The sequence below is a fragment of the Sinohyriopsis cumingii genome, chromosome 9 (assembly GCF_028554795.1).
Source record: "Sinohyriopsis cumingii isolate HCF-2022 chromosome 9, ASM2855479v2, whole genome shotgun sequence".
Classification (NCBI taxonomy): domain Eukaryota; kingdom Metazoa; phylum Mollusca; class Bivalvia; order Unionida; family Unionidae; genus Sinohyriopsis; species Sinohyriopsis cumingii.
The window spans coordinates 30,278,742-30,302,844 of record NC_142969.1 but is presented as its reverse complement, the minus strand read 5'-3'; the positions used below and the strand labels follow the sequence as shown (position 1 = coordinate 30,302,844).

At 33.5% G+C, this 24,103-nt stretch overlaps 1 protein-coding gene across 1 annotated transcript in view; it reads left to right on the top strand.

The window, feature by feature from the left end:
* The first annotated feature begins 6,804 nt into the window (after positions 1–6,804).
* Positions 6,805–24,103, top strand: part of LOC149791485 (MAM and LDL-receptor class A domain-containing protein 1-like) — a 40,270-nt gene continuing 22,971 nt past the window's right edge. Inside the window, exons 1-2 of the mRNA XM_089969204.1 lie at positions 6,805–7,121; positions 12,207–12,278. Coding sequence (XP_089825330.1) covers positions 6,848–7,121; positions 12,207–12,278 — 346 coding nt within the window. The 5' untranslated portion in view covers positions 6,805–6,847. The remainder of the gene's footprint in view (positions 7,122–12,206; positions 12,279–24,103) is intronic.

Genomic DNA, 24,103 nt, shown 5'->3' with positions numbered 1-24,103 from the left:
AGGTGATTGATGGGTGCGGATAAGAATCATTCGACGACTACTTTTAAATGTCAATTTTCTTTTTCAGTTATCTGAATTATGTGCAGTAATTTTAAGTTAGAAAATCTTAACTTGATTTGAAATACAACATCAGTGTTCTCTTCTGGCAAATCAAATGATGTTTCAGATTATATGTTCTTGGTTAAATATAAGTAGTGTCCGTTCATGTATCCTTCAAATATAGTGATGAGTAAATTAAACAAATACATCTAAATTACACTTCTATTAGAAGTTTTTCTATTATAGGAAGATCATTAGAGAACTCATGTCACTAATTATTAAATTTATTTTATTGTACCAAATATGATAACAAAATGTTTATAAAATAATATTTAAGAGAAAATCCTTTATCTGAAGTTGAAGATTTTACAAATATATTACGGCAAAATAGAATAATGTTTGTATTGTACATTATGCATATGAAGTTATAACCTGTGGATAGTGTTCGTTGTGAAAACTGTACAGAATGATGGTGAGGGAAGTGCCTTGTTATATTTTACTTTGTTCAACCCACTTTTCATTGCAATAACACGCCCGGTAAGAGGTCCACAGTTGAATAGGCTAAACCTCTGTCTATGCGGTAAATACAGTGAAAGCAGCGAGCATCAAGATAGGCTTTTTGTGGCTCCATAAATGAAGCACACAAAAACTTAACCAATCACAACCGCCCCTCTAAAGAAAGCGAAAAACAAAACAAAACAACAAAGAAAACAAAGCTAATAGCGATTTTCTGTGAGCAATGTTTTGATAGCCACCAGAAAATTGCATCACATATGTTGCATGATACGATTAGGTCTGTAGTGTGTATAAAACTCTCGAATGCTCATGTGAAAATATCTAAAGTGGTCTCACTGGTAGTTTATAATAGTTTATGCCCACCCCTCTTTCCAATTTCATACAACAATAATATTTAAAAATGCGCAAATCTGAGTCATTTAATTCATTGATTTATAATCTCGAACTCGACCGTAGAAAAGGAGTACTTATGATTGTTATCACAATCGCGTTTCGAACTAGCCAGAAGTGTTCAATGTAAACTACGAACCTATGCAAAATTATTTTCCTGCTCCAAGAAACGTTCATTTTAAATAACAGGGAGGAATCATTGGACCACACACGCACAGACACACACACACACACAGATATATATATATATATATATATATATATATATATATATATATATATATAGAGAGAGAGAGAGAGAGAGAGAGAGAGAGAGAGAGAGACAGACAGACAGACAGACAGACAGACAGACAGACAGATAGACAGACAGACAGACAGAGAGACAGATATATTTCTCGCTATTCCTGATATAAAATAAACGTTGTAAGGCTAATTCATCTATTCCATGCGAGAACTGTCCCAGTCATAAAGTAATGTAGGAAGAACTCCAAGTTTTATTCATGGTAACAATTTTCCCTAGGATATTCCCGTTGGGTATACTGTTATCTTGCACCTTGGGACCAGGGTTTATTTCATGAACCTGAGAAAGACATTCATATTTTCGAAGCACTCTTCGCTTCCAGAATTTAAAGAAGTGCAAAACTATTCGTTATCTAATGAAACATATACAATAAAGAGGACAAAATTAAACATTTGTATCAGTAATTTAATTTATGACCGGGTCTCAAAATGCTTTGATATTTCAACATACGTGCAGTCGAGTTGCCTCAAAATGAGCACGACATATCAGTAACCTGTACCAAATAGTTCTTTCTTTTTATTCAAACTATATATCCGGTGTCATGGAGATGAGATTAGATGTAGGCGATGCCATATGTAGTATAGCAATATGCATACAGAAGCAAAATCACTTTAAATAATACAAAATATGTTCAGACCGACTTTAAACATTTGCATATAGTTTTGTACAATAAATATATTTGGCTTAATTTATCTTTCATGTTAAGACCTTCACCGAATTTAAAGTACAAATAAGACAACACGGTCATTCAAGGATGACGTAATGCGTGAGAATTATTGTCATGTAATTGTGAAGTTAAGGTGAAATAAGACATTCAGAACACAGCTAAACAAATGTATTCTTTCAAGTTTGTTCAGTACTGAATGCATATGTACAGTTGTGTTCGTTTAAGTGAGCTTGAGAGAGAGAGAGAGAGAGAGAACGCTTTTATGATATTATTTGCAAATTAGAAACAAACACACGACATGAGCTACATTGTACATATGTAAAAATTCTCCGAGATTGGACTTTATGACTCTTTTCGGGGGGGGGGGGCAAAATTGATCACGCATTACATCTATGATATTTATTGCTTTAATTGACCCCAGAAAACAAAACTATGCCAAGTGTTCATCGTTAAAATACAACCATGAGTATCCTACCTGCGTTGTTTCTATCTTTCTCGTTCCTAAGCACGCAGGCACACACACGTATACATATGGTTAAATTCTGAATAGACTGATTCAATATATTTATGTAGTTCCGAATATCTTATTCTGAGTGCATTAACAATTTTCACATAAGATGTAGGAGGATCAATACACAATTTATTACGTCATAGTGTTGTAAGTCACATAAGGAAAATATGCAGAGTTTTCTAGTTTTATGACCGTTTTAGTTTGACGCTTATAGAAACACACCTTATACAGTTATCATGTTCATCTTCATTATTGCATTTCGTTTGTCATAATACAGGTTACATTTAACAAACATCACATTCCTAGTCTATACTTATTTATGTAATACAGAAAGGGGAACTAAAATATCTCAAAACTAGGTAGAGGGTAGAAACTGTCATACATTTGTGTTTTTCCATATGATACTACATATTTGTCAAACCTTCAATAAATGCAATTTAATATTAGCAAATGGGCCATTCCCTAAACTATCATGTTTTCCGTGCCACACGATGGAATATATTCGTTAATAAAGTAGGAGAATATATTATAAAGTTTTTTATTCCTAGGCAGGGCAATATCAGCAATGCTATAGGAGTTCAATTTGGGATAAATACTATAATCCGCTAAAAATGTTTATAATTAACAATATTTTTATTTCGTTTATGTATTAATATGTATTATTAGATCGCAATATTAAATACAACTTACAGTAATTGATACATACGAGTAGACGAAGCATGTTTCCGAGAATAATACACCTTGCGTAAGTAGGTCGATAAATAGTAGGTTGATAAATAGCTTGATAGGCTGTTGAATTAATACATTATTTCAGTACTTGGAATTTATAAACAAAACGTTTGATCCGATTGTTTCTGATTATTTGAAAAGTATATAGTTTTTACTGTTGTTTACTTGTAAAGGGCAACTTCGTGCAAAGAATAAGTCTCATCTAACACGGATTGATATTGTTCATGATATCATGCCCTGTTGCATATTTATATATATATATTGTAATCTTTCAAGTTGAAACATACATGAAAGTGTGGAGATAGTATAAGGAAAATAATGCGTCAGTCAATATTTAAATACCAAAGACAATGGGAATGACACATATCCGATGTATAAATACCTTAATGGAGTCTTTCATAAATGTGCAGTTTACATAACAATATTTGATCTTGCATAATTCGAATGATTTTCCATCTAGAAATACATCTATCTATCTATCTATCTATCTATCTATCTATCTATCTATCTATTTATCTATCTATCTATCTATCTATCTATCTATCTATCTATCTATCTATCTATCTATCTATCTATGTATCTATTAAGGTAAAAAAAAAATGATCACAGTCGATATCTGTCTACATTCCTTCATAACGCTCTTACCATGCACTCTGATGAATGCAGTCAGTTAATGTATTATCTGTGAAGTCGTGATACACCAATAAAACCAACCATTCCTCCGTGTCTCTGTCTCATTTCTCGCTCTGTCTCTGTCTCTCTGTATGTATTGTGTCTTTTTCGTATGCGACCAAAACCCAATAGTTGTACCCAGGAAACGTTATTTTGACACTGCTCTATATATCATAAGCTTTACGTGTTTACTGCTATTTAGCCACAAAGGAGGAGGCGACGTTAGCTAATGGCAATTTTGCATATGTTGTAATTACAGACATGTTATATTTATATGTTACCTTCTTTCGTTCCTTTTGATTGATTTGCTGCCATACAATTTTAGTTTAGTCATTAATCTCCCATCATATGATGACGAATTATTTAGTGATCATTTTGGGATGTAAAATCCTCATATACTGATATGCATATGTTAATTAATATTTAAAGCTGGTGTAATTGCACATGTCATAACCATTCTTGGACTATTCCACTGGACTTTAAAACATCAGGGATGATATAAATGTTAGCAAATTAACATATTTATGTGAACAGATTCCTGCATCACTTATGCCACTGAATTATATCATCTATTTAGTAGCTCATTTGTGAAGTAGTTCTGTACTAAATTGACATCTAAACTAAGTTAACGTTTTCAAAGGTTTCAAAGAGTGTATTGATATTGCACACATATACGGCATAAGCGCATGCACTGATATGCATACATATTGTTTCGTACTACATACAGTAACACATAATATCAACATGTAATCACCACCAACTCAGAAGTGTGTAAGTTTTACGTATATATAGATATATGCATAAATGTACTAGTGCGTACTTTGTTGCAACAATGAATGGTCAAAACGATATTATGATAATGTTCAAATATGATAATAATACAATTTATTATATATGTCTTCGACTAATCCCATTGTAGATCGCTTCCTTTCATACTTCTCTCCCAGTCTCTCTATCTGCCTTAAACCATAGGGCAAATATTATGTTTTAAAGTCGTATATTTGATATACTACCTATCGGTATCTCATATTTCTTTAATTCTTATATTATTAACGCTTAGTCCAAAGACTCCATCCTTGGTACCAACCTTGGTACCATAAACATGTTTTGATTTAATAATAATAATGATGATAATAATAATAATAATAATAATAGTATTAAGCCTTATGTTTGGCAATTGTTCTGGGATGTAAATTAAAAGTGTATCTCTCTCTCTTACGTTCTATATGAAGCGACTAATTAATGCAACCTCTCTATTGGTTGATAAAACCTGTTTTGATCTTCCTGCTGGGTTCAGGGGTCTTACATAAATGTGCAGTTTACATAAAAAATATTTGACCTTGCATAATTCGAATGATTTTTGCATCTAGAAATACATCTATCCATCTATCTATCTATCTATCTATCTATCTCTTTATCTATCTATCTATCCATATATCTATGTATATATATATATCCATCTATTTATCTAAACATATATCTATCTCGCTATCTCGTTATCTCTCTATCTCTCTATCTATCTATATATCTATCTATCTATATATCTATATATCGATCTATTTATCTAAGCATATATCTATCTATCAATCTATCTATCTATTTATCTATCTATCTCATTCTTTTCTTTTTACCCATCAGTTCCTCTTCGTTAGCTTGTACTGCTTGTAAAATATAATGAGGGCATTGCTCACGTGTGCTATATTATGTAGGCAAGTAAACAAAAATACAAATGCACTTCCCTAACATAAACATAAACATAACATACGTCAGTGCATGCATGCATACATACATACATACATACATACATACATGCACACATACCTACCTACCTACCTACTTACCTACCTACATATATAACATAACATAACATAACATAACATAACGTAATATAGTCTTAACCTGACGATATCACTACGACGTCTGTCTCGTGACAAGATATGGTTATGACTGGTGATGAGACGGATGTTGATCACCTGTCAGTTTATTTAGGTAATGGCGACGTCTTAACAACGAGGGTTGATGAATATGTTTGATTGTCAACACTACGAAGTGACCACTAATTGTGATCCATTTTACTACTACCAATTCGGGAAGAACGTGACAGGTAATCATCGATCTTACAATTCCTACAACTGGAAGAATGTGACAAGTAATCGTCACCCATCTTATAACTCCTAATGCATGAAGAAAGTGACTGTCAATCGTCGTCCATTTTTCTAATCCTGCTGCAGACAAAAGTGACTGATAATCGTCGTCCATTTTACAATTCCTACTGCAGGAAGAAAGTGACAGGTAATCATCACCCATCTTACAATTCATACTGCGGGAAGAAAGTGCAGTGACAGGTAATCGTCACCCATCTTACAATTCCTACCGCTGGAATAATGTGACATGGAATCATCATCCTCTTACAATTCCTACTGCAGATGAAAGTGACTAGTAATCATCTTCCATCTTAGTAATCCTACTTCAGGAAGAAACTGACAAATAATCGTCATCCATTTTACAACTCATACTGATACAGGAAGAATATGACCGGCATAAGTCCTTGATTTTATCTCTACGTCTTGATTTAGACTCATACACTGCGTCATATACAACATTTCCTACTGTACAATGTAGCATTTGAGAGGGAAATAAATCGTTGAAAGACATTGAAAAGCACGAAACAACGAAGTATCAAAATTGCAAACATATCGATGATCTTGGATGAACAATGAATGATTTTAAAATGGAAGTCACCGGTAATGAATAATTTAAATATGCTGAAATGGCTGTGTTGTTTCACACAGGACGCATGATACTACTCCTGCCAAGTGTATTGTTTACTGAACTCCGATATACTATATGCATGATAACTGCCAGGCCATAACCCCTACCTTACTCGGTCAATTCTTCCTTCTTTTGTTATTCTCTTATGTCATGAATGTGTGCATTCATGCATGTATTGGTTGTTAGAAAATGGCTGGATTATTTTCTTTATCTCGACGAGAACAGCACATCAACTTTAGAGAGCATTAATATGGACTTAGATGACTTTCAGTGCCTAACGTTTTTGTACGACATGAGAAATGCGGACGCCGGAACAATTCAAGTGAGCATGGAGGAGAATGGGGCGATAAGGGAATTGAATAATTTTACGAAATCCAATGATAAGAGTAGCAGTTGGACGCAAGCGATTGTTCAAATAGAGGTCATACATAGAGGGATGGTAAAGATTCTTTTACGTGGACAATCAAGGAACTATTCTGGAATCAAACTGGATAATATATCAATCACATCGGGCTCCTGCCTCGGTAATGGTACTTACAATCATATCAGTAATAATATAGCATGCTACATTATCTGTATTTATGTGTGATTGCGTGTGTATATATGCGCCTCTTATCTACGTTTGGAGAGATTAAAAATTGCATTACTGTTCCTGTTCAAGATGAGAATTGTTAAAATGACAGGCGCTCCAAAAGAAATTTCCAACCTCTGATCAACACTCTGGTACAGTCAGAGGGCAATCTAAGAATCGGGAAATATTTGCACAAATCGATTTCTGTTGGAATAAGGCTATACACATATTAAAATATAACTATAAAATAGTGCATTCATGTGAATGCGTCGTCCTCAAAAGAATTTCAACAAATACTTTGTTAGATGTAAGTAAGGATTCTTATATTACATTTCAATTAAGGAAGTGTGATGAAAACAAATTGCGGAGTTATTATGTACTGAAAGCCGTAACCTATCCCATACGATAACTTCGTTGACGAATAATTAGTCGTGGTTGAAAGAACGTAAAATAAAAGGAGAAGTATTATCTTCTGATGTCCTCCATGAGACATTTCTCTATTTTGCTTTTCAATATTGGGTCTGTCATCAATTCGGGAGATACATCTTTCTAAACGTTAGAAGAGATATATTCAGCTGCAACGTTTACTTTGAGGGCAAGGTGAACTGTAATTAACTAAAATTTTAACCTAAACTTTTTTAGATCCATAGACTAAATGCGCATTAATTGAAGATACAAAAATATGTTAAATCGTACTTTTTCTAAAGGAAATTGTTTTATTGTTGTTTTTATTTGCAACTAAAAGCAGTAGTTGCTTTTTAAATTTCTCATATGCTTGCAGAAACAGTTTATACGCACTGGTGTCGCACACAACAACTTCTAATTAAATTTAATGCAGTTAAAATAGAGACAAAATGTGTGAAAACAACCGTTTCAAAACAAGTTTTAAGGCGATATATTTTAACTTTTAGCACATATGTTCTGGGTTATATTGATTTTGAATCCATACAGTATGTACAGAATAGAATGTTTAACCTTTTTGTATACTACAGCATGAATCGTCCCGAAAAAAACAACTCTAAAAATAGTGAGAATATCAACTCGTGTTCTACTTTTACTTTGCATAATGGGGACCTTAACATGGTGTTGAATATTGTTTGCTCAACATATTTTTACTAATTTATTTTACTGAATAATAACGATGCATACTCTCAAACGTATGACAAATACAACGTATGATTCAATACATAGAATGCATTGATCAATATGCAATAAATGAGAAGTTAACGTGTTTTTTTATTTATATATATTTCATTGATTACCTAAATCGTGTTATTTGTTTTCGATATGTGTTTGACGTATTTTCGTATTCTAGCTGAATAAAATAAACAAAACTGTATGTCAAATATCAAAAAGCGGTTCCAAAATGCTCATATACAAAACACATTATTAAGTACGCTTCAAATTCAATTTGAATTTGTGTTTCGCAAGACGATTCCGGATCCTCAAATATTCTCATTTTTATATAGTTTTGGATATAATGAAAAGCTAGTTGGGTACCAGTTATATAATAATTATAATATACACTCTTCCAGGGAGACATTTCAGTTTTACCATCGCATTACTTCAAAGTGCAATGGGAGGAAAAGTGCATTATGATGAAAATTGTCCAGAGTACACACACATACAAACTTGTAAAATTTAGTTGCTGCAGATAACACAGTTTTGATAGAAAGATACATTTCAAGTAGTTTCTTCGAATAAAAGATGAATATGGTTATTCGGACCGAAACGTGAAGTGATCTCTGAGCACTTTGACAGGTATTAACGCTTTCGAACCATGAACTAAAAACGTTCAATCTACGTTCCTTTTATATTATGTTCAAATGTATTGGCTAGCAATGTTTATAACACAGTGAGGAAACATTTATCCAAGGCATCATGAGTGACAATGTCGACTCTTTACCTTTTATGGTATGTTTTGTGTAAATTCACACAGATAATATAAATTAAAATATAATTTACAATTGTTATTCAAGATCGAACTCATATAAATAAATACAATGAAGAAAAAAGCTCACTGTGGTTAAACACCTGATATTTCTATGTGACAGGTGGTCATGTGTACCAAAATGACAAAATCGTGGATCAAATTTTCTTGGTCATAATATTTTAATATCTACTAACGAAAATTTTTTTCTCAGGCTACAATTATTTTTCTTCGAAAATCCAACATTCCATTCGAATATTAATTAATAGATTATATCTGAAAATATCGGCTGTTTCTCTAATTTTGATGGATATTCGTATAAATGGGTACATGTAATATTAGACTAATTTCTAGCTTGTTCATGATTACGCCTTTTTAGTCAAGTACATCTTTGTTCTACGCATAAGCTGTTTCTTGTTTATTTCAACAAACATGCCTTTTGTCTCCAAATTCTCGCACAGACATCACATTAACGTCAAGCCTATGATTGACCTATTAAATACATACAGTAATGCAAGGCCTTATGCGGGGAGGTGGTGCAGTAATCAAGATCATTAACTGATGAATTTTGACTCTTTGTGTAATTAATCATCAAGAATGAGACTAAACAGAAGACGAACAGCCTAATCGCACCATTTACAAACATTCTTTTTTAAAGACAAAGTTTTAAATTTATTAGTAACATTCTCCATGCATTATTTGTCTTCCTCTTCGTGTTTTTGCTATTATTATTAACGTTATGAAGATATACAGTTGAATACCCCAACTTCACCTGAGAGATCCAAAGTTCAGACTAGGCCGTCCTCATATGTTACTTTATTAATTCTTAAAACGTATGCAACCTACTTGATTTATATTTATTTGGGATGCACATGAATGCATGTGACTGTGAATAGTGCTTGAATGTTTTTACTCTCTTTGAAGATCACAGACAATTAGTAATCAGCTATGGAAGGAAATATTCGCTGCAGCAGATATGTTCCTAACATGAAGTCAGCAGCTTAAACAACCATTAAAATCCAGAGAAAGCTTTGCAATGTCTTATTGTTGCAAAATTGTCTCCTAACGCATATTTGAGCATATATATTTATTCGCGTATGTTCTACGTATATATATATATATATATATATATATATATATATATATATATATATATATATATATATATATATATATATATATATATATATATATACTATATCTTGCAGAAAATAATAATTAAGTGAAGGAAATGTACTGACGAAAGAGGCTCGTTCGAAGTCACAATGCAGGTGGTGAAAGTTGTTGATCAATGGAGTATAGTGTTGTTATAGGTCTCAAAATGCATCATCCCAGATATATTGTATGTATGTTTGGCGATCAGCATATATTGTTCAGAAAGCAGATATTTTAGTAAGTATTGAGATCGATAACTTTTCCTTATCCGGTTTCTAATGGCTTCTTGTTTAACTAGCAATCTGGTGTGCACTCTAGTTTTAATTCGCGTATATATATAAAGCCTATACGATATCTTGCAGAAAATAATAATTAAGTGAAGGAAATGTACTGAAGAAAGAGGCTCGCTCGAAGTCACAATGCAGGTGGTGAAAGTTGTTGATCAATGGAGTATAGTGTTGTTATAGGTCTCAAAATGCATCAGCCCAGATATATTGTATGTATGTTTGGCGATCAGCATATATTGTTCAGAAAGCAAATATTTTAGTAAGTATTGAGATCGATAACTTTTCTTTATCCGGTTTCTAATGGCTTCTTGTTTAACTAGCAATCTGGTGTGCACTCTAGTTTTAATTCGCGTATGCAACTGAAACTTGAATCTCTTTCGAGAAACAGATACAATTGTTAAATAAGGTTGACATGAATTTACTTGTGACCCTTGTGTTATCTATAGATCTGTGCAGAACCATGTGTTTTGAAATTATAAGCTATTCGTCTCGGCGTATTAAACTGTAGACCACTATATTCTGTAGCAAAATTGTATACCTACCGGTCCATTCAACAGGGTGCTTTGCTAATCATTGACAAATAAATCAAAGATTCGAATACATAACTGATTGGAATGTACATACAAATTTGGAAATAATTATGAATTCTGCAAATGAAACCTAGACTATTTAATTTTGACTTTTGCAAATCATTTTCATTGCACCAAGCCCACTTTTTCTAAAACCTATTGTACACTTTATGATTTACATTACAAATATCACTATATGACCTATTAAATGAATATAAAAAAAAATTGATTTTCCAATGCAAATTCACAACAATGACTTGTTATAATTTGGTATTGTTTTATTGTACAAATATTTGTTAAGTCCAGATAAGGTCATTACTCATAGAAGAAAGATACGTATTTTCTTACGTCACAAAGTTTCTAAACACATACATGCAAAAACATGTCGAATGGTGTTTAAAGCTTTACTTAGTTTACAGTCTTAAATGTTATTTGCTATATGCAAGTTTCAAGCATCATCATGAGTCCAAACACCAGCACGCAAACTAAAATTAGAAAACAATAAATACCTTAACTTGCCTTTGTATCTTTCCATGTAATGATAATTGGCGAGACATTTGTTATCGTATACACCATCGATATGAACTTTTGAATCAAAGTATTCGCTTTGGTCTGATATGTGTAATTCGTGCAGTAGTGTTACAGATTATAGTGGCCTTCATTTTACATGCAGAGGGCGATGACTCAGAATGTAAACAGTGCACGTTAAACTTCGTTAAATTGGATTATTCATATGTACAGATCCACATTACCAAAAACGTGCACACATATATTCCCATTTGCCTTCCTGGCATGTTTTTATTGGGATGAACATAAAAAAGGCTTGATAAAGGTGGGAGACTTGATCGCTGGTTGAAATGAGATCCTAATATGTTTACCAGTTTAGTATTCTCTTGTGCACCTACCATAGTTACCAATTCATCACTTCCATTAATGGGGACTCAACTTTGAGGGACTGATAAAGCTAGCCAGTCAAAACATAATTGCATTAGTATTAGAATACCATTTATTAAAATTGAAGTATGTGTATGTGGCCGTATCTGAGAATGTTATGAGCTTTTTGTGCACTTGCCAGTTTTTTTCTTTCTTTCTTCAAGACTGTCGCAGTGAGCAGCAGCATGATTTCTGCAACTGGGATGGAAACTCCATATGGAAATCAACCCTTAAAGGTAGATTTGTCTTATTTATTATATCTTGTCCTCAGTTTACAATCGATTTCCTATGCAATGTAAAATACTCATATCTTTAATTATGCTGTGCATGTTCGCGTACGTTTTGTTCAAGTATACGATAATGTTTTTTTATTGAGCGAACGCGGTATGTACCGAAGAGCAACGTTTTTGAAATGATTCTAGTTGTGCTTGATCTATGTGACTTAAAACCCACCTACATACCTAACTCCGAAGAAAAACAATATACAAAATTGTTCCTCACTTATATGTAAACAAATTACATTTAGTTTAGGGAAATCCTATGTTTTCGGGTATGGTATGATTGACATCATCTAGTAATGACAGAAACAAGGAAGTGTGAGTTTGTGCCGTGTATCAACGAACATATACTCACTCTAACGTTTGAATATGAAGGAACGGTATTTTCGTCATGGTAATGTACTATTGCTGTTGTTTCTGATTGTATTTGTACTGTCCATGTACCTCTGACTTAGTTAGATCCCGGGCCGAGCAATACCAAAGACTTACAAAAATAGTACTAACAGCTGACTCGCTTGGCGATCAGTTTTAAGAGGTTAGTTAGAGTTGATTGGACTGGTGTCAGGAAAATGTGACTGGGTGGGACATCATGCTACATGTCTACGGCGTGATGCAGACATCGTAGCGATATGACTGAAATATTACGCTAAAAATCCAGATCTCGCAACCACACACACACACACAGACACACACACACAAAAACACACAACCCTCTGACTTATACGTTCTCCCTCTATCACCACTGCTATGAAAAGAAAGCTACTACCACTGCTATTACTACACAGATACGCATACACACACATCCTCTCTCTTTCTCATACGCAGACACACACACACACACGCACACACACACACACACACACACACACACACATATATATATATATATATATATATATATATATATATATATATATATATATATATATATATATATATATATATATATATATATATATATATATATATATATATATATATATATATATATATATGTGTGTGTGTGTGTGTGTGTGTGTGTGTGTGTGTGTGTACTGCATATATATCTGCGTAGTTGTGTTTAGTATGGAAGAAGGTCTAACTAGAAATGATTGGATATGTTATTTGACCCGAAGTGACTAATGATAGTCAAGGATACAAGAGTTTAAAAATGATTCCAGCTGTGGTTGTCATTTCAGTTTTGCTAATTTTGATTTCCTTCACTTTAAGGCATTTCTTTATTGTTTCTTATTTTCGTTTGATGGCAATGCTATGAGTAGTATCTTGCTATAATATATGTCTTTGGAAGAAAAGAAGAACACACACTACGAACGCTTTAATTGCTATGGGTATGAGTGTGGGTGTGTATCGTCACTATTGGTCAAGTGGAGCCGTTGGGTAGGGATCGCTGCAAACATCAGCTATATTTAAAACTCTATTTTACTTTTTAAGTCCTGGTCTAATATAACTAGAACACCTGGCAATAAACGAATATTTAACATAGGAAAAGTAAACGATATATATTTAACTAAACATTTCCCGTCGGATTCAGAGAAGCAAAACTAAGGAATGTTGTCGATGTCTAAACTAACGAAAGAGATTTTAAAAAATTGAAGAAACAACGACATGGACAAATATAGGTATTATTTATAAATAAGGTGAACAAATTGGACTCTGTACACAATTGTACATTCATTTCTTAAACATTGTTACTAGATGTGGCAGGCCTTTGGAGTACTTTGCTTTCTTTTGAAATATAAGGTCAAAGTATTTCTGTTCATCTGTGGGCATATTCTTATCTAACATTTTAAGTATGATAATGTGTTGAGTCAACTACGAGTAGTTAGATTCGCGATATTATTGTGATGTGTAATTCGATGTGTTTTGGATTTGCAACGTTGCTTTAAAAATTTGTCAGTCATACCGCTACGATGTCCGCAATGTAGCAGTTTCTAGTGATGTCTAGCACTGGGGAATCACGTCGCAGACATGTAGCATGATGACACCAGTCACATTATTCTGACACCAGGCAGCCCAGTCCTAACACTAACCTCTTAATGCTGAACGCCAAGCGAGGCAACTGTTTGTAAGTCTTTGGTATGACTCGACCAGGGATTGAATCCACGACTTTCCGCATCCGAGGCGGACGCCGATATTACTGTACGTTTCCACTTAACGCAATAACTACTAAATATAGTAATGATATAGTGTATGTCAGCATGATTAACTGTGACATGCATAGGTTCCATAAGTATGAAAAAATATCATAACATTTAATAAATTTGGAAAAATCGATGTGTTCAGACGGTACAAAACAACCCTTACATCCAAGTTCTAATCAAACTTATCCTAGGCCATTTTTGAACAAGGTGAACATTAATGAAAATATTTGTTCCCTATGTTATTCACCCTTCCCAGAGGGGAAACAAATAACCAAATTCATTATTCATACAAATAAATGATTGGACATTATTATTAATACTCAATATGTAATTAAGGCCATTTGGCCTGATGCTTATGAAATGCTACTTATGCCATACTTCAGCTTCACACACATTATCAAAGGCACATTTAAAAGGAGCAAAATTACAGCATATATTTTAGGAATGCCTTAAACGTTATTAAAGATACATAATGTCTATTGTATGTCTCAGACAGTAGTTTAGTATCATCAAGGAAGTTAGGTAATCCTGCATTTAAAATTACAGTTATAGCTTAATCCAAATTATTCAATAAAGTAACAGGTTTTTACTATGTTAAGACAATTATGTTTGTTTTTATTTGATAGCACAAACAACTTTAGTCCAACCTTCTGGATGGAAGTAGGTATACATGATTATAATACAAACATTTGTAATAAGCAGTTAACATTATGCGAATTTAGCTTTACGTATGTGTATTCAATAACAAATCACTGAACTTGTTTGTCATTGTTTAGAATGTTAACAACTTTAATATTTCGTCATCTGTGATTGAGCCATTCAAACAACGCTTATATCCGCCTCTTACACGATTTAAACGATAAATCACTCGCTACGATATGTGTTCACTGATTCTAGTTCATGCAATAAGATGGTTTGGCCGGCGTCAGTTATGATATTTCAGTTACTATTTATATTCTTGATCTTTAAAAGGTACGCACTGTGCTTTGCAAAATTTCTTTTAATATCGAGAGTTGGGATTACAATAATTTTGTCATACAATCTTCTAGATGTTATAATTAGTTTTACTGATTGCGGTGTTTCTACTTTAGTGAACAGATATTTTAATCTTACTCACCAACACTGATTATTTTTTATGCCGTAATAGATTAGGTCTGTGATCGGTTCGGTTGATGTATGTATTATAGAAATCATAATGTTGATACAATATAACAAGTAGCTCAAAATATGTTTGAAATATAACAATGCTGTGAATTTAAAAATAAATGTAAACTTTAACAATATCAAACTATAAATTAAAACATGAAATGCCAAGGGTTATGCCACAAATTTCACTAGCCAATGCCAGTTCATTCAGTTGGACCCTTGCGTCTGTGGAACCTATGCACTTTGATTAAGGGGGCATGATCTACGTTATGTAACAGCGACACATGATTCTATATACCTGTTGTAGAAGTGCAAACATAAAATAAACAATGTCACGTGTCATGATCAAATTTGTTGTACCTGGTACACAGGCATGTGTCAGGATAAATAGTGACACAAATTATCGAGACTGATGGAATCGGAACCGTGATTTATATATGCAAAGCTTTTCAATGGTAATACTGGATAAATAATGGCTAGTACTAGGTCAGTACAGCTCAGTCCATGTTCTATATTACTGAACAGTGGTGTTGATCACCGTCTTGACGGCCTAAATGATGTATCTGTGGTATTATGTCGCTTTATGGTAGTGTGAAACTTTCCTCGTGACTTTCCTTGGCATATTGTACATCTTATAATAAGTCATAGGTATTCACATCTACGTTGTCATTGTGCAATCAATAAATTCTAAGTCTTCAGCCTAGTTCCAAATGCGATATCAAACTTTGAAAAGAAGAAACCAAAACGTATGTTTACTGTATAACTTACTAAGCTGTAGATAAATGAAGAAATATTTGCTGAATGTGGAGGTTTCTTAATTAAAGCTAAGGCGATTAAGCAAAATGAAAACATTACACTTTTTATAATCACATTCTGAAATGCGAAAGATCCAAAACGGATCAATATTAATACCTGTCCCTGTTTCCTTTGGTGTTTTCAAATTTAGATGTTAAGTTACTAATGAGAAACATCAGGTACCATAACATGTAATGTGATGGGAATGGGAAATCGCAATCATTTGTACAACTGTTAGTACATATAAATACCCAGTTAAATCAGCATATTGAAATAAATACTTCGATATAGATTTTGACTTTTGACCGGTGATTTTTAATTTCCTTAAAATATATTTTAAAGAGCTGATCGAGGAATGAAACAAAACAGATTAATGATAACAACTAATCTGAATCTTGTTGAATGTTGTAGTTTTATCTTTTCAACAGCCAACGTTACCAATTATTATTTTGATTCTTAGCTGGCTTATTCAATTAAAAAAAATCAATCTCTTTTTCCGTTTTCTCCTCATCGTCTGTCATATTCTAACAGTTATTGCTCGTTACTTTTGGTTCACTACATTCACTGTGTTAAAGTCTTTTCTATTTACGTCTATAAAATACTTTGAGCATTTCTTAATTATACAGGCATATCACTCATTTACTTTATATATGCTCATTTGTTAATAGATAATTGTATTGTTGAGCCGCATGGCACCAAATAAAACCAAAGTTTTACATTTGATAAAAATTTAAAATGAATTGATGCTGTGTAAATATACAATTGGGTTTGTAGATTTTAACCTGTGAGATAAGACTACGAACTTCAGTGTAACGTATTAAATCGATTAAATTTAAAAATGCACAATACCGTTTGAGTACAGATGCTTCACTTCTTTCTTCAAATCCAAATATTTATGATGATTATATTTATTATCGTCATCATAGTCGTCAAGGTCGTCACTAACCCTGCCATGAATCACAGTCAATTATATACATAATACACCTGTGTTCTGATCCTTTGGATAATGATTTAATTTATTAATGTATTTGTCGATTCTTCAAAAGTGTAAGACCGAGCACATATAATAAACTATGATTTTCTTTCGCACAGACATATATTGAAGAAAATATATTACAACGTTTAAGGAATGCATGAAATGGTGTGTACGATTACCTTATAGACCAAGCAAATATTTTTATTACAGAGTGGGAACAACGAAAGGACAGGTTCTCACACCAATTACACTGGTCTACAATTTTTTAGAAGTCGCCCGCTTCAGTGATAAGATGTGCTATTTATTATGGATTTTGATGTACTGAATTCAGATATTCCAACTTAAATAAATGACTGGCTACTATTTCCAAGATAATTAAGTTTTACATTTTATGTCTATGTATTTTGTGTAGATAGTAGAGTTTAATAATAAATCTTAACCCTGTGTCTTTTCGTGAGTTTATGGTTGCTTTTACAACATAATATTTCATAATATTTTACCTGTCATGTTCATGCAGCACTTTAAGAACAGCAAAAGGGTTATATAGATAACATTATTATGAAACAAAAGGCCAAAAATTATTATGTGTATAGTACTTAGTTTAGTTCATTTTCAGAGTCTGCTCAGCGCTTCTTGTCTTGTATCATGTGTTCCTTAAATTGAGCATCTCTTGTCACTGTCCCGCAATAGTCTGCAATCTTTCATGGGATACATTTGCTCTGACAGCATTTCTTCATTGTTGCATCGTCCTAGTAAAATCGCTAGCTGTGCTTGTCGCTCACTGCTCCATAGTTCTGTGGAAACAAAACCTAGATAAGAGTGCAGCAGATGAATCTTTTGTGACATGTTGCAACCAAGGCTTTTGTGTGCCCTCAGGAGGTTTTCCACCAACTCCATGTTATTGTATGCCTTGCTGTTTCCGAGTAAATATGTTGGCTTTCCATGCCGGTGAAATGCATTAGCTCGAAAAATTGTACAAATCTGAGGACCAAACAATACACATTCCTCTAACGTAGCTTCACATAACCTTGGAGATTTTCCACTGAGGTACTAGAACGTTAGTTTTGTCCATGACCTTGACAAAGTTGTTCATCAGACCCTTTCTTGATGTGCATGGGTGGTAACAAAATCTTCATTTATTAAAAACGTGGCGGATGTTGAAAACCTTTCCTGCCAGACTCAATTAAATGTCGGAGTGGCCAATCTCTCTTGAAGTAGCGGGAACCCCTAATGCAACTATCGCATTCTTAGCGAAAACAGCAGTACTTTGTGCAACCAGTGTGCACACCAAACAAGAGAGCAAAAACCTTCAAAACACTACAAAGATGCCACTGATGGTGGTCATACCTTCTTGATGTGCATGTGTGGTAACAAAATGTTAGTTTATTAAAAAAGTAGCGGATGTTGAAGACCCTTCCTCCCAGTCTTCATTAAATCTCGGAATGGCCAATCTCTCTTAAAGTAGAGGGAACCTATAATACGACTAACCCATTCTCAGATAAAACAGCAGTACTTTGTGCAACCAGTCTGCACACCAAGCAAGAGAACAAAAAGCTTCAAATCGCTACAAAGATTAGTCTTCGATGAATCAATGAACAGTTTCCACTCACTTGGATAATGAACGATGCTAAGGATTGCCATCTCACCATCAATTTTGTTGCAGGCTAAAATATCACTTTCCATGAAGATGAATGAGACAAGATCCATTTGACGTTCAGGGAACAGAGAAACTCTAACATCACGTGCCGGGACATTCCACTGTTAAATTCAAGAGCTGACGTGCTCTGCCATACACTTGGATAGTTCCAACGCCCTTACATTCATTCAATTCACCTTGTTATGAGGTGTGGTTCAGACGAGGAGGATGGCAGGGAATATGGGTATTGTGACATTGGTGGCTCAGGACTAGCAGTTTCATTCGCTTTGTCTTCATCGTCTGACTCAAGTGAGAATGAATATGGTGCCAGGAACCGACAGTCCTTCTCGGTGGGGTACTGTGCGTATAGTGAAGGAATGTTTGGATAATGCACAGTCCACGTTTTCTTCTTTGACACACTTTTTCCAAATGGAGTCACCATGCAGAAGTAGCAACTGTTGATATGATCTGTTGGCTTCATCTAAATCAGTGGCACTGCAAACGTATGGATTTCCTGTTCTTGTTCAATCACTGGCGAAGAGTTATTGCACACGTGTTGCAGCATGTGTATAAGGCCCACCTCTTGTCCTGATCTCCAATTTACAGCCGAAATTAAGGTGGTAGGCTCTCTTAACCATAGTGGTTATACTGAGCTCTTGTGATGCAAACGTCATTTCACTACAAACATAGCAGAGGTTATCTGTATTGTTCACACAAGCACGAAGCATCTCTGCTCACTTTTGCTAAACAGAAATGTGTCCCTTTGCAAAATCAAGCAGTGACAAATAAGAGACCAAGACACTGTATGATTTCTAGAGCTGATATTGTCAAGTTGTTCTAGGAATAGCCTGACGCAATTCATGTCTTTTATGACGCAATCCCAGCTTCAGATTGCATCATTCATTATTTTGCCTAATAAGCAAGAATTGTCCAAACCCTGTAATATATTTATTCATAGACCCAGTCAAATATGAATTTTAGTCATTTCTAGTTTAAATTAAGATCCCTTCCCTTTATAAACAATTTATCATCCACCATTCTCAAGTCAATGGTCCTATATTCACAACCAGTATCATATCTTTAAAATGAGAGCCAATCAATAATTGTAAGCATCATTTTCGTTCTCAGTGCCCCATACTTATTAATGTTTGACTACATTTATTTCGGAAGCATTTTGTCTGTAGACCAGTATGATTTTTTTTTCTTTTTGTCGGTGAATTTGTTCCAACGTTAGGAACTAAGTAAAATATGGTCATTTTCGTTATACAGAATATACAATAACTCTTTGCCTTGTTGTGTGCATACGATCTTTCTAACTGTGCTAACAATGCAATGTTACTACAACTGCAATACAAGGCATATATCAATTTTATATCGCAGCATGCATGGAAAGTATAAAAGGAAAACACAACTGATTGTCTTTTCAAATGGTATTGTTCTGAAAAATTATATTGGAATTACATCGGTCAAACCATTTAAACGACTATTATAAATATATGGGATTACCTTGCACTTTCAGGTTTGACGGGGAGTAAGGATAAATCAAAGGCTATCGCTATACAACTTTGGCATCCACAAATGTTTGAAGATTACATACAAAGGATATGTTTTAAAATAGTTGTTGATGTAGTGAAAAAATATCGTATGCTTAAAAAATATGGGGGTATTTACAAACAAGAAATAGAAGAAATTCAGCAAAAATTATGTAAATAATAAAGTAAATGTAATTTTAATAATGAATAAGTATGTCTGTGGACGCTACCCTTACCGTGCAAATGTTTTCTTGATGTGGTATGTACTGGATTAAAATTGTTAAGAAGGAAAAGGTTATCGACAAGTGTATATCCTTGACGATGCTACATTATTTTAAGGAAACAGTGTGATACCGTCTAAAGCACATGGGTCAGTAAAGTTCAACTCGTTGGATTTCATAGTGGTTTCGATCAGGCAAGGCTAGCAATTGGTCACTTTACCACCTTTTATATCGATGTTAATACAACATTTCTTTGTTCCACATGACAGAGCTGCCTACGTAATATAGATGATTATACACAACTTCCTAGATACTAGTCAGGACAGTTCGTTATTGAAAACTGAGAAATATGTAACATTAAACCTGCTCTTCGTTTACAGAAATACATCTTAATACGTTCGATATCCAATAGTTGGTTGAATGAATTAAAGAGGAAGACACTAAAATGTTGAAATGATCGTAGGTTTTGCAAACTATGTCGTAACATACCATGCGTGTAAACGATTCGTCTATTTTGGATGTATACACGCTCTAAAAAATATCAATATCCATATCTAATCGAGTGTTTTAAAACCTATTTATGACGCACTGTATATTAAAGTCTAATTGATATGGTTTGCACTATCTATCCGAGGTCAAACATCCAAAATAAACGTTCAGTTCTGTTTTGTGCATAACGTGGAACAGTAATGCTGAGTGTCAAAATACTGTATTACAAGATGTTCCATAACCTCATCTGATGACTAGCTGCCCAGGAGAAGCAGTTGCCGTCTTAAAGGTCGTATATTTTGCTCAAAATGTTATGGAGAAACAAGTGATCACAAATTGTTTTCTCATTCTCATAGGTACATAAGCGTGTATTTCGTGTAGAATATAGGTAAAGTATATATATATATATATATATATATATATATATATATATATATATATATATATATATATATATATATATATATATATATATATATATATATATATATCTTTATTACGCGAATGTTTCATTTTACATGATTGTCTAATGCAAACATAGCGCACACAAGCGGCTTAATTTTCATCATGACTTGAGAATTATTTCACAATAGGTTTGGACAAAGTTTACATATTTACATCCTAAACCGTGCAACAGTTGGAGTTGGTTTCATGCAAACAGATCAGTACTTATTTGACTCGGGATAAGCAGAATTGATGAAGTCCTGGTTCGAGACTTAAGGTCCGTTATTGTAATTCTAATTTCCTTTGTCTGAATGAATCCCCGAATTAGTATTTCTATAATGGAAATTAATTTTCGACAAATGTTGAAACGAGCACCATGTAATTAATTTTTTTCTGCCTTGTTTAATTTCACTATGCAGATTTAACACATTTTCTCCACATTCACATAGGCTTAGTTTTGTACCTTTTGTAATATTTTGTTCATAATTGTAAATTTGAATGAATAAGATATTATAAGGCTGCATTTTGTGTAAATGTAAATATTCCATTTTCAGGCATTAAGTGTTGAATGCATGAAGTCTTTAGATAAATGTATAGGATCATTAATAATAATAATAATATCAATAATAAACCTGCTTACTAGTTTAGTGTTATTTCGAATGTAATGGGTCAGTCGGGTGGGTTCTTAGAAGAATGAAATTGTTTATCACTGAATGGGTCGGTCATGTGTGTTCTTTGACGACGGGGGCTATTGCAAAATACAGTGATTAGGAGAAACTTGCATTGTAAGGATAGAAATGAACAATCAAGTCACTCCCATTTCGGATTCATATTATGGATTTGTATTCCATATTTTCATGTGTTAATTTAAGTCTGCAAATATGTTTAAAGGTGTGTTCAAATATAAGTTGAGAGAAGATATATGTTTGAGTTATTCGTTGGAATTTCAACGTGAGCATTATACTTAAATTGTATTCTGAGACTACTATGACTGCTGGGAGACTGGTACATTTCATGATCTGGAATTCATTCAGGTCATTTAATTTTTTAGCACTTCTGATATATCTGGTGGAATTATTTGAGACGAAATTCTTAAACATATGATTAAAATTTGTTGAAATATCGACCTCGTTATGAAAACGATGGCTAAAACTAATTTCGATTGTAACCGACCGAAGATTACGCTAGTTGAAGTAATTTATTTCATCGTTGAAACAAATAGAAATTAACGAGCAAAAAGAATTGTATATTTTGAATTATCTGTCATACGCGCAATTTATCTTTTTTTAATATACACATATTCGAGAAAGAGAGAAAGAAGTTTGATTTAAAGTCATGATCCATCCGAAATCACTGTATCATTGGAAGCATGAGATTACAAACTTGGTCCCGTCAAAGAGTCATTGATCTGCAGGCATAAAACAACAAACATGATGATGTCAGCATGTTTTGAAGGAAGGCCTTTAGATTTAAATTGATATTTTGTAATAGGGACTGTACAAAGTATCAGATATAATCAAATACTGACAAAGCTTGTATGATTCAAAGCTGTATATATTTGTAAATTTAAACATATTTATGTTAAAGAAGATACATTCGATTATAATGTATACAGATCTTAAGTTTTAATGTGTTATGCAGAAGTGGAATTTTCTATTCGTAGCATCTGAAGTGTGCACAGTGTTACAGCTGAGATCCATGCACACCCTCCTCGCCGCCGTGTCATACTACTGACGGGAATACTAACTTAACATTGCTATTACGTAAATAAATCATATATTCATAAAATGTCCCTTCCTAACGAAATCTACAGAAGGGCTGAACTATTAACAAAGAAATATGAAATGGGTCACACATTTCGCTTTTTTGGATTTACTACTGATGAGTTGAGTTTTTAATAATGAATCAAACGTTTCTTTGTTAGACAGAGTGGAATTGCGCTATGTGGTTTTCCTATATATATACATGCGATATATGGGTATATTCCACGATCTTTAAGGTCGCTTTTTATATTAGAATCTTTATAATAACGTTTGAGCAATACTTCTTATAGGTAGTGGACAAAGGAACAAACAGTGAATTACTGAAAGGTTGAAGCCAATTGATGATATATGGAGTCAGTGTGATTATGTACATATTTTTATTCTTCGCACGTTTATGAATGTTTTTGACTTCATCTGATGACTAGCCGCCCAGGAGAAGCAGATGCCGTCTTAAAATTCATATATTTTGTTCAGAATGTTTTGGAGAAACAAGTGATCACAAATTGTTATCTCATATTCTCATAGGTACATAAGCGTGTCTTTCGTGAAGAATATAGGTAAAGTATATATCTATCTATATTACGCTAATGCTTCCTTTTACATGATTGTCTAGTGCAAACATAGCGCACACAAGCGCCTT